Below are 12,421 nucleotides of genomic sequence, written 5' to 3' on the forward strand. Positions count from 1 at the left end.
AACCATCACAAGACACACAAACTGAGCATTATTCTGTGTATCCTCCTCTTCTGATATAAACTTTGTTTATATCAGAAGGGGAGGATACACAGACCGAACTCTCACTAATAGCCAACATATTATCACAAAATGGATATCCTCAAAACTTCGTCAAAAAATATCTATACAATGACAACCCCAGACAAGAAGAATCACACTCTCAGCACATTTCTACTGTAGCGATCCCTTTCATCAAGTCAATTTCTTATCAAATAGCCAAAATACAAAGAGCCTACAACATCAGAGTGGTCTTCAAACCAACCACCAGCATCAGACAAGTTTTAGAATCCCCCAAAGATAAGGTACCTCTCTACAAATATCCAGGAGTACGTTACATTCCCTGCTACCGTGGTCTTGCCTGCATCGGACAAACTTCATGAAGTTTAGAAATTAGACAAAATGAACATGTTGGTGAAGTAAACCACAACAGAAGTATCTCTTCTGGCTTAGCACATCATTTCTGTACGTCTAACTACACGATAGATTGGCAAAACAGCTCCATGCCATATCTCGATGACGACTACAGACATCGTTTGTTCAAGGAAGCCACAATAGTGTCAATGACCTGCGTAAACCTCAGCAGAAATCAGAGTATAATTCTCAACAGTTCGTGGAAAAAGCTGATCCTCTCTTTAATCAATCTGAAATATAGCTAGCCAGTAACCACATTACACGTTTACAACAAACACGCATGCGTGATAATGAATAAGAACAATCAATCCTCTCTGTCAAGCGAACCTGTAACCTTAGCTACTAGTTGGTTTACAACGTTTTTTATGTTCTTTTCAATTTGCATTTACTAGGTTTCATGTCTTTAAGTAACGCCTTGAAAAAGTCAGACAATGTGCTGGCGAAACTGGTTGACTTTAATATAGTTCGTTTTAAATTGGTCAGTATTAATAAAATTGTATTTTAAATATAAACGACCAAATATGTTTAATTTGAATAGCCTTGTTATCCAGATACTGTATTTCAAGCGCAATTTGTTTGCTCTCACTTGGATACAGGATTCATTTAAAAATAGCTGTTTGGCTTTTTATCTAAGAATATAATTTATTGACAATATCAATAAACCTTTCTGTTTATTTATTTATTTGATTTCTTTATGTACGTGATCTATAAATAATGCGTGACATCACGTATTGTTATTACACGATCCGTATTTTGTCCAATCTCATTGCTTACACTAGTTATGACATGAAACTATTGTCCATCTTGCAGAATTTAGTTACTATGACAACTACCTCTAACGGATCTTAAGCGCATTGTAGGTCTTCGCATCCATCTCTTTTTAATTCGGGATTTAGCGGCTAACTGTATTTCCGTATTGTCAAGATGGCGTCTGGTAAGTGTAGCGTGGAATGGGTTATCCATACGGATAAAATTTGCCATTAATTTTAAGTTATCATGATCGGGTTGGTAAAAAACACAGATTAGACACTGTTGATATGATATATGTATTTCAATTTTGAATCCACAGTTTTTCATGTTATAGCATATTTTCAGTTGTTGCGTGTTTTACTGTTATTTTTGGATCGTGATTAGGCTTAGATGTTTAGTTGTTCTGTTTCCTTGTGACACATTTTTCGTGTGATTTATTTTTGCAACCATAATGAAGTATTTAAGAGTATGCTGCCATGCTGTAACTAGTTTTCATTAAAATGAGATGTTCGTTAATTAGAATCTGTTTAGAATGTGCGCGTGAACTGATGTTTTTTTTTTTTTTTTTTTTTTTTTTTTTTTTTTTTTTCTGATGAAAATTAATTTTCGTGCTGTATAGTTGTGATATTTTATCGTAGTATAGGAAGTTTGGGAAAATCGCCGATATTTGATTTATTCGCATATTATATCTCTGTTTCGCTTATATTTTAAGAAACATTGAAATTTCCTTTACTCTGTATATTATGAGTCATATACGAAAAATTTTGTTAATGGTTTTTTAAAATTTTATTTTTTTATTCGCCCGTCGTTATTTGAAATATAGCATTATTAACTGTTTTACATTTCTTGACAATTATAATTTTATAATTCTTAGTTTGTTGTCTTTTCATTATAGTGCATTACAAATATTATGGCAAAGAGACACTTTAAATGGTTATGTAAAAAAAAAAAAAATAGTGTGAATGGTTTTCCCTTTCTAAGGTCAAGTTGTTATGCTCGTTCTCTTCCCCCTTTCCCCATGTTCCTATGAAAATATCAATGCTACACTGTAACTATCAGAGATGTTTTGTGCAGTTTGTTTCTTTCAAAGATACCTTTATTTTATTTTAAATGGTCAAACCTAACCAAGTTCATTATAAAAATTACGGAAACAAACTACTGTGTTAAAGTAAAACTTCAGTTTAATATAAACCAAAATAACCACTCATTTGCGTTTTGAGCTTCACGTCATAATCTGGAGTATACACATGTATATATATATGTGTATACTCCAGATGATGACCTTAATGTGAAGCTCAAAATGCTGAGTGATAATTTTGGTTTATATTAAATTGAAGATTTAATGTAATTGTTAATTGAATGTATACAGCACTCGGAAAGTTGAGAGTTTATTTTTCACTTGGTTAGACTATAATAAGTTTAGTTTAATCCTTTATCCAAGTGTGAGCAAACAAAGTTTGCACCTGAAAGTATCTTAAGGACTGGGGTAAGGTAGTGCAACACCAAGCAACTCGTTGCAAAGGTGGGGAAAGATCTCATCACTCCGATCTCAGTATCTCCCATAATGCAAAGCACATCTCCTTGTGGATATGTGTAATGCTATGCATTAAGGCAAGGGCCACTACCCATACCGGTTTCGACCTTTATTGAGGTCTCGTCAGTGGGAGCCAGGCCCAGTAGTGGAGATACAAAGGCAGAAGCAATGAGAGGTCATCCTAACCATGACCTTCATATTAAATATGAAGGTTAAAATGTCGGGAAATTAAAATAATTATTTATAACAGTTCTAGAGTTTATAATTTGTGTAAAACGAATGCTGATCACCGTATAACACTAAAGGAAAGGAATGACACTGAATTGACCTATTTAATAATCTGAAAATAGTAAATGCTTTTTATTACTTGTAAGGATTACATCTTTATGAGTATAACAGATTTTTAAGGCTGCTTGCTTACCAGGATACTGGGAAGAAGCAAGAGGCCTTAAATCTGTTAGTTATATTTATTACATAATAAATAAACCCCAATGTCAGGATTTTAGACACAAATCATTGTAGATAAACTTATACATTGGTGATACATAACTGTCAATTTTTAGGGAAAGACGATGTATACTGTTATGTTAATTAAAAAACTAATTAATACTTCCTGTATTTCGGTAATGTTACATTACCATCTTCAGGGAACATAAAATTAACGATATGTGCATGCAGGCACTATCACTGAACAAATATGGCTGAAGACAACTGAAGTCGGTCCTAGAGTAAATTGGGTAGTAGTCTGGAGACTACTACCCAATTTAGCCACCTAATGGGCTAAATTGGGTAGTAGTCTTCACTGTTGGGCTGATGTTCTAAGAATGCAAGCTTTCCATATTTGGGGCAGTCTCATGCATCCATTTTTTGAGGTTTCTGGAGTCTGAGTCTGATATATAGCCGGAACACTGGCTATATATCAGACTAGATATAGCCAGTGTTCTTACCCAAGCTAAACCTCCAAAAAGCAACCTATCTAAAGAAGAATTCAAATCTCTAAGGAAATAAAAAAATAACAGTAAAATATTAATTACTAAAACAGATAAGAGAAATTCCACTGTACTTCTAAACAAAACTGACTACACAAGTAAGCTTTCCTCTTTACTATTAGATTGGTCTGCTTACCTCCCTATAGAATATGATCCCACCAGCTCCCAAATCAGAACACTCCATAGGCTCCTTAAGAAGGTTACTTCTCTTGGCCTGTGGAAGTGACTAACAAACTAAAACCTTTTAACTCTAGACACCCCAGAATATATGAACTTCCAAAAATCCATAAACAGAATATGCCATTATGTCCCATTGTGGATGGCATTAATTCCCCCACATACAAATTAGCCAAACATTTACACAGTATACTGGCAACACACCTTCACACACAAAAAATTCAGCCCACTTTAAAGCCAGTATAGAAAACCTCTCACTCCAACACACTGACATAATGGTCAGTTTTGATGTCTCCTCTTTATTCACCAATGTCCCATTCAAAGATACTTTGGACCTCATCCAAGCCAAATTTCCTCCCAATAAATATCTCAGTCCTATTTCAGTTTACCATGAACTCAGGCTATTTTGTTTGGCAGGGAAAATTCTATAAACAAATAGAGGGGACAGCCATGGGTTTTCCACTCTCTCCACCTCTGGCCAACTTCTTTACAGAGACCTTTGAAGAAAAAGCCTTAAACTCGGCTCCACTTAAACCTATTGTTTGGCTACACTGTGTAGATGATGTGTTCGCTATGCTTAGACTATGGTCACATGGCTTGGACATACTCCACAACTTCTTATCATACTTAGACAATCAACATCCCAGGGTTCAGACACTCTGATTACATGCCAGCCTGATGGATCCTTGGCTTTCTCTGTTTACTGAAAACCTACACATACAGGTAGATACATTCACCAGCAATCACTTCCCTTTCCAACAATATGGGATTATAAAAACCCTATATAACAGGACAAAATTAATCAGTTCAGATAACAATGCTTTTATCACTGAACTTAACCATGTTCTTAACACCTTTGTTGCCAATGGCTACAATCCCATTAAAATCCAAAAATATTAAAATCAATTAACCCCCCTCCTCCATAACAGGGACTACTGTAAATCTATCACTATTCCTTATATTTGGGGTACTTCTGAAAGCTAACAAAAATCCTAAAAAAATATGACTTGACAACTTGTTATAAACCATATAAAAAATTGGCATCTCCTATCTGCTCCCCCAAGGACCAGCCACTTCCACTAGACCTACCTGAAGTATATAAGTTCCCTTGTAGTTGCAAACTGTCTTACTACAGCCAAACAGGCAGGACAGCTAATATCAGGATATCTGAACATAAGGATTATATCTGTTTCCACCAATACAGCCACTTAGGACTTGCTCACCATGCTTTGGACACCCGCCACAAAATATGCTGGAAGAAAACTACCTTACTACACCACAGCAAGTATAAATATGAGAGATTATTCCTGGAATCAGCCTCAACTCTAAAAAAACTCCCCAATCAACAAATATGGATTCATGAGACCCCCAAATATGGGAAGCTTGCATTCGTAGAAAATCAGCTTAGAACATCAGCCAAGACCATTACCCAATTTAGCCCACTAGGTGGCACCTTTTAGGACTCTAGGACCAAATTCAATTGCTGTTTTCAGCCATATTTGTTCAGTATTAGTGCCTGTGTGTACATACCATTAATTTTATGTTCCCTGAAGATGGTAATGTAACATTACTGAAATATAGGAAGTATTAATTAAAGTTTTTTAAATAATGTAATAGTATACATTGTCTTTCCCTAAAAATTGACAGTTATGTTTGGTATCTCCAAAATGACTGAAAATAGACAAGCCATTAGAAAAAGTATTTAAAATCAAATTTCTAGTTAACTGAACAAAAAAATGTGAATGCAATTTATTAGAAATAGAATTGAAGAGTTTAGATAGCACAAGAAAGCAGCCAACAACTTGGTGGGGCAGGGGAATGGTAGAAAAATGGGGCATCAGAAATTGCAATGAATATATAGATAATAATAAAAAGTATAAATGAAGAAGCTTATAGCAAATAATTATCTTCTGAAAGAGTAAAAATAAATTATTCTAGAATACCAGCTAAAAGGGAAGTTATAACTATATGAGAAAGCTGGATTAATTGTGTAAATGAACTGGAAACAGACAGAACTCATATATCAGCATATAAAATTCTGAATATCTGAGTAAGAAATTAAACAACTATATGAGAAAATATCTAGAAGAAAAAAAATTTAGAAAGGATTGCCCATGTATTGATCTGTCTTTACTTTTAAGAAGTTAATTGAAACAAAGAATTGCTCTGAAATATTCATTATATTCTTAGATTATGAAAAAAAAGTGGGGTGCTTAAGGGTCAAAGCTGTATAACTGAGAGGAGAAATCCACATAGCCTTTGGAAAGGAATGCAGTGAACTTACCAGGGCTTCTGACCTATTGTTCAATCCTCACCCTCTCGTGGTGCACCCTGTTAGATATCTACCTGGATACTGAACAAATGAGGATGGGCTGGCAATTTGGGATTTAGCTGACCAAATTGTATTCTTATTGGCTTAAACCAAAATATAGAATGATGGTACAAGACAGAATTTAATGCGGGCTGGGGTTTTGCCTGGTTTAACAAGGGCCCCGTTGTTTCGCCAGGGAACCAGAGCAAACAGCAAAAAGTCAGCTACTGGAACAAATCCTGAAACACATCCCAACTCAACATCACCAGAGTTAAAGATCGGTGCTATCAACATAAGAAGCCCGAATGGCAAAGAAATGGAGCTAGCTGAGGAATTGGATAAGTACGAGATCAACATAATAGAGGTGACTGAAACAAAAAAGACAGAAACTAGTGAGATCTTTCTGAGCAATAAATATAAAATGTTATATTCAGGCAATGACAATCAAGGAAAAGGAGTAGTCATAGTATTCAACACTAAATATGAAGCTAATCTTGAATGACAGGCAGTCTGAAGTAGAGTGATGTGGGTAAATATCAGAATGGGGAACTGGACAAAGAGACTTATTTGTGCCTATGGTCCCACAGAAGGTTCTACTAGTGTAGAAGTGGAAGAATTTTTTGAGGCTTTAGAGAAAGCAACTGACACTATGTGAAAGGAAAAGTTGGTCCTTGTTGGGGATCTAAATAGCAGAGTAGGAAATGATTTCACCAAACTTTCCCAAAATATTTTTTGGGAAAGTTTGGAGAAAAGAGCAAAGCTAATAATAATGGCAAATACCTGTCAGATTTCTGTTCAGGACATGGACTGGTTATGACTAACACCATCTTCCAACATAAAAATGTGCACAAATTCACATGGAGAGAGGAGGCAAGGAATAAGAAAAGTCTCATTGACTAAGTTATTGTTGATAGTGGTGTTTTCTCCTTGGTGCAGGACACACGAGCGTGTACAGAGGATTTGAAATTGGAAGTGATCATTTAGTATTGAGCACAATTTCATATTGAAAAGAAGAACATGTAAGAAAGTTTTAAAGCAAATGAAAGTTGAGCAGCCTTCAGATGTGAACTGTAGACTAAAATACACAAATATTATTCATGAAAAAATGAGCTTAAAAACAGGAACCAAACTGTGGAAATTCAGTGCCAAACCTTGAAGAAAACATTGATTGATTCAGCCACAGAGGCTATGTGGAGGTTGTCTGCAAGGATAGAAAAGTCAGAACTCCATATTGCATTCAGGAAGTTTAAGATGCAGTGGAGGAAAAAAGAAAGCAAATGAAAGTTCTGGGCAAATGATTCAGTTTGTGGTCTTAGAGAATACAATGACAAGTGTAAGAAAGTGAAGCAATGTGTAAAACTTGCTAGACAAAAGTCATGGGAAGTCTTTTGTAAGAACAAAGAAAATAAATATCAGGAAGGTGGTAAAATATTTTGAAGGCTATTGAAATGGAGGAAAGAGTACTGTAAAAGGAATCAGAGATAGTAAAGGTGAAATGAAAACTGGAGATTAAAATATCCTTGATGTATGGAATAATAAAGTAATTATTTCAATAGATTGAACAAGCAGTGACCTCACAGTAGTAGAAAACTATTGAAATGGAGGAAAGAGTACTGAAAGTGTATTAAAGCATTTGAATTAAAAAATTCAGCTTACTGCATGTTCACATCAAGAACTCCAGCTTCATACTCTGCCTATAGCAAAGCACACAGCATATGAAATCAGTCATCAGCAGACTTTATAAAGGCCAACAACAGAAATCTAGCAACTTATTCAAATGGAATCATTGCCTTCTGTTTCCTTGCTAAGGCCATTGGATGTGACTTCTACTCACCTGTACTCCCACCTATATATCTCTCTCTCTTTCTTTCATCCTGATGGTATCACTATTTCTTCACCCAAAGATGTAGCTGACCTCCTGGGATCACTCTTTTCCTCTGCATAGATGGCAAAGGAAAATCACCTCATACCATACCAGAATCCAAACTCTGCATGCTTCCTGTAGTTTTTCAACAAAAATATATCAGAAAACTTCTAAATAACTTGAATGCCAAATAATCTTCTCTTACTGATGATAGATTTTCAATTGTTTTGAAACATTGTGCTCCAGAGCTAACATCTGTTCTGCATTGTCTCTACAATCTTTTATGCATAACTGGTCCATGGCAGTGGCCATGTGAAGCAGTGAATTGGCAATCATCATTACTCCAGCATTATTTCAAAGCTGAATGTAGAAACTATGAAAGTTTTCTAAGGTAAAGTTGACCAGAGAGCTTATAGGAATACACTCCACGGCATTCACGAGTTGCCTTAGTATTGACTGCTTAGATGACATACGCACTGCCCAAGCAATCTATATATTCGCCTTTAATTAGTCCATTTTGATAAGGACTTACTGATCTGACAACTGTTTTTAACTGGTTGGTTCTCTTCTGAGATCAGGTAGAAACTTTAAGAGAGCAAAAACTCTAATTCAGTACTAAGGAACTTGAAATGTCAGAGAAATGTACAAAAAATATGAATTATGAAAAATACATTTCTCTGACATTTCGAGTTCTTTAGTACTGAATGAGAGTTTTTGCTCTCTTAATGTTTCTACTTGATCTCTGAGGAGAACCAACCAGTTCGAAACAGCTGTCAGATCAGTAAGTCCTTATCAAAATGAAACTAATAAAAGACAAAAATATAGACGATTGGGCAGTGCTTATGTCTTCTAAGTAGTCCAACTCATGAATGCTGGCGAGTGTATTACTGTAAACTCTCTGGTCAACTTACTGTACAAAACTTTTATAGTTTCTACATTTGGCTTTGAAATAATGCTGAATCTAATATCCACTTCACTTATATAGTTTTGCATCGCCAAACATAAGCCTTTTGGCTTTTTATTTTAGTAATCATTCCCCCATATTCTGTTGCACTGTTAATACAAGAGCAGCATCTGCCCATCACCCCTTTGCTTTGTAACTACAAATACACCGAACCTGCTTTTCTCCTTTCTCATTTATTCCGTCCACCTCTCTCCTCCGAAACAGTCTTTCTCATGAAGTATTCCCCAAACAACTGCAACCTGCAGCTTAAAAAAAAAAAAAATCAGTAAAAGTCCGTCAGTCCCCATTTGTATTCCACACATGGCACACTGATGTGCCTATAGGTCTGTTGGCCTCTCGTATATGGGATCGTATAAAAAATATTATTAAGAGGGTGATGAAGAAATGTATAAACTTCGATTAGTGAACAAAGGAAGGATAATGATTATGGAAGATTGGAATGAAGAGTTAGCATTTGGGAATAAGGAAAGTGAATTTTTCAAGTTCTTGAGAGATAACTATCTCAGGTAGCACGTAAAGGAAGGCATGCGAGGATCAAGAGTTCTAGATCTGATCATTTCATCGGAGGATGTAATTGTTAGAGGGGTTTCACATTTTCCTCCAGTTGGTGAAAGTGATCATGAAGTAATCACTTGTGTTGTGGCTAGTCATATACAGGCTTTTGCAAGGAAAGGATATATGTGGAATTATAAGGCTGGTGATTATGACAAACATAGGAGACAACTTCGAGCTATAACATGGAACGAGGAGTTGAGCAGTAAAGAAGTAAATGCTGTATTGGAACTTACAAAGAAATACATAACAGCATCAATGTACGAATGTATCTCAAAGGCCAAAAGGCTGAATAAGATAGGTGTAAAATGGATGAATGTGGAGCTTAAGCATGAAATCTGGAAAAAGAAAGTACTTTGGAGGAAGTACAAGATGAATAATGGTAATCAGTCACATGAAGAATATAAAGAACAAGCCAGGAGAGCGACTCATTTAGTAATGAAAACAAAAATAGAGTATGAGCAGAAATTGGCAAATCAGGCTAAGAAAAAACCTTAGAGAGTTTTTTAGATATGTGGCAAGTAGGAGGAAGAATGATCATGGAAAGATGAAGTTAAGGGATGAAAGTAGTAGAATGGTAACTGCTGCAGAAGACATTGTTAAGGTATTCAGTGATCAATTTATAAGTGGGTTTCATCCTGATCAGGGTGGAATCATGAGGAACTTAAGTGTAGAGGACATAGGAGAGGATAGCTTAATTGTGAGTGAGCAGGAGGTATTTGAGGAAATAAATAACCTTGATGTTAATAAGGCGATAGGATTTGATGACATATCACAACGCCTCTTAAGGGATTGTTCCAGGAAACTAGGCAGTAGCATTGGCATGCCTGTTTAATAAGAGTTTTGCAACAACACAGGTTCCATGGGAGTGGAAGGAGGGTAAAATTGTTCCACTGCATAAAGGCAGTGATAAGGCTGTAGCTTCAAATTATAGGCCGGTCTGTATATCTGGGGTTGTGGTGAAGGGCCTGGAGAGATTGGTGAGAAGTAGGATACAGAAATGAGTTGATAACAGCAGTATTCTCTGTGGTTATCAGCATGGGTTTGTTAAGGGGAGATCATGTTTCACTAACTTACTTATGTACTATAACAAGGTGACAGATACCTTGGACAGAGGAGATGCATATACAGTGGTGTACTTGGATTTTGCAAAGGCTTTTGATAGACTGCCACATGACAAGCTCTTAAATAAATTGAAACAGATGGATTAGATAACAGACATCTGTGTTGGATCAGTGACTGGCTGTCAAATAGGTATCAGAAAGTTGTATATGGGGTTACAATATCTTGAAAGAGAAAGGTCACCAGTGGTGTGCTGCTGAGGTCAGTTTTGAGGCCATTGTTGTTCAATTTGTATGTTAATGATATTGGATTGGGTTTAACTAGTGATATCCAGCTGTTTGCAGATGATGCAAAACTGAGGAGAGCAATGCACAGTCAGGCTGATGTTAATGCCTTACAAGAGACTTGAATAGATTGCATGAATGGGCAGGTAAGTGGAACTTTCAGTTCAGTGTTGCCAAGCGTAAGGTTTTGAGATTTAGTAAGCAATGATAGTATGCAAAGTATACACTTGGTGGGGAAACTTTAACAGAAGTAGAGGAGATGAGAGGTCTAGGAGTGATGGTAGACAGGGACCTGAAATTCAGGGGCTACATTGTACAAGTTGTGAAGACATCACATCGAATAATGGCAATGATATGGAGGGCCTTGACATGCAGAAATAAAGAGGTTATGATGCTACTGTATAAGGCCTTGATTAGGCCTCATATGGATTATTGTGCACAGATTTGGTCACCAGGTTTTCATGGTGACAAGGATATGTTGGAAAGGGTACAGAGAAGATTCACAAAGATAGTCAGTGGTCTTTGGAATGTGGAGTATGAGGACAGATTGAGAGAATGTAAGTGCAGAGCCTCGTTAATAGGAGGAAGAGGGGAGATATGATTGAGACATATAAGCTGGTTAGAAGTTATCAGGTAGACATGGAAGATATTTTTCATAGAATGGAGAGGGGAGTAGAACAAGAGCAAGAACAATTGCTGGAAACTGTATAAGGAGGGTGTAAGCAAAGTAGTGAGAAGCAGGTTCTTTGCATGGAGGGTGGAATGCATTGCTTGAGTGTGTTGTGGATGTGGACACATTGAATCAGTTTAAGACGCGGTTGGATGAGCATTGTATGCAATAGTGAGTACCTCCCATGACGAGTCTCTAACTCCATGGAGGTCAAATGTTGATGATAATAATAATAATAAAGAGAGACCTCCAGGGGCTCTTGAATGAGGCCACACATTATACGCACAGCTATCATACTTATTCTCGAATTCATTCACACTGCTTGTACACAGAACATCCATTGGCAATCCAATATTCATCTGATAAGTGAACTTTGCAACAATAACCAAACTAGTAAGAATTGGCATCACATTATTGGATTGGTTCTGTTTACAAAAAGGAATAAGGAAAGGATGTATACTATCTCCTGGACTCTTCAGTCTCTATGGCGAGGAAATCTTCAAGAGATCTCTGGATGACTGGAATAGAGGCTTATCAATAGGCATCTAAAGAATCAGTAACTTAAGATTGCTAATGACATAGTACTGATAACAGAAAATGAAAAAGACATGAATGAACTCCTTGGAAGAATAGAATGGCATAGTTTGACATATGGATTCAAGATCAATGTCAGTAAAACATGACCCTAGATAGAATCATAATGGAAATACTTCAGGACTGCTTACAAGCATAGATAAAATTAATCAGCTTATCTATCTGGGCTCATTGCGCTCTGCAATGGGAGTCTTATGGACGGATTAAGAAGATGGATTAC

At 36.3% G+C, this 12,421-nt stretch overlaps 1 protein-coding gene across 1 annotated transcript in view; it reads left to right on the top strand.

Annotated features, from left to right (window-relative positions):
• Positions 1 to 1,287: 1,287 nt before the first annotated feature.
• Positions 1,288 to 12,421, top strand: part of LOC150109732 (eukaryotic translation initiation factor 4B-like) — a 221,831-nt gene continuing 210,697 nt past the window's right edge. Inside the window, exon 1 of the mRNA XM_090409900.1 lies at positions 1,288 to 1,384. Coding sequence (XP_090266026.1) covers positions 1,375 to 1,384 — 10 coding nt within the window. The 5' untranslated portion in view covers positions 1,288 to 1,374. The remainder of the gene's footprint in view (positions 1,385 to 12,421) is intronic.

The sequence above is a fragment of the Typopeltis vanoorti genome, chromosome 2, assembly GCF_054136105.1.
Source record: "Typopeltis vanoorti isolate ZY-2024b chromosome 2, IOZ_Tvanoo_1.0, whole genome shotgun sequence".
NCBI lineage: Eukaryota > Metazoa > Arthropoda > Arachnida > Uropygi > Thelyphonidae > Typopeltis > Typopeltis vanoorti.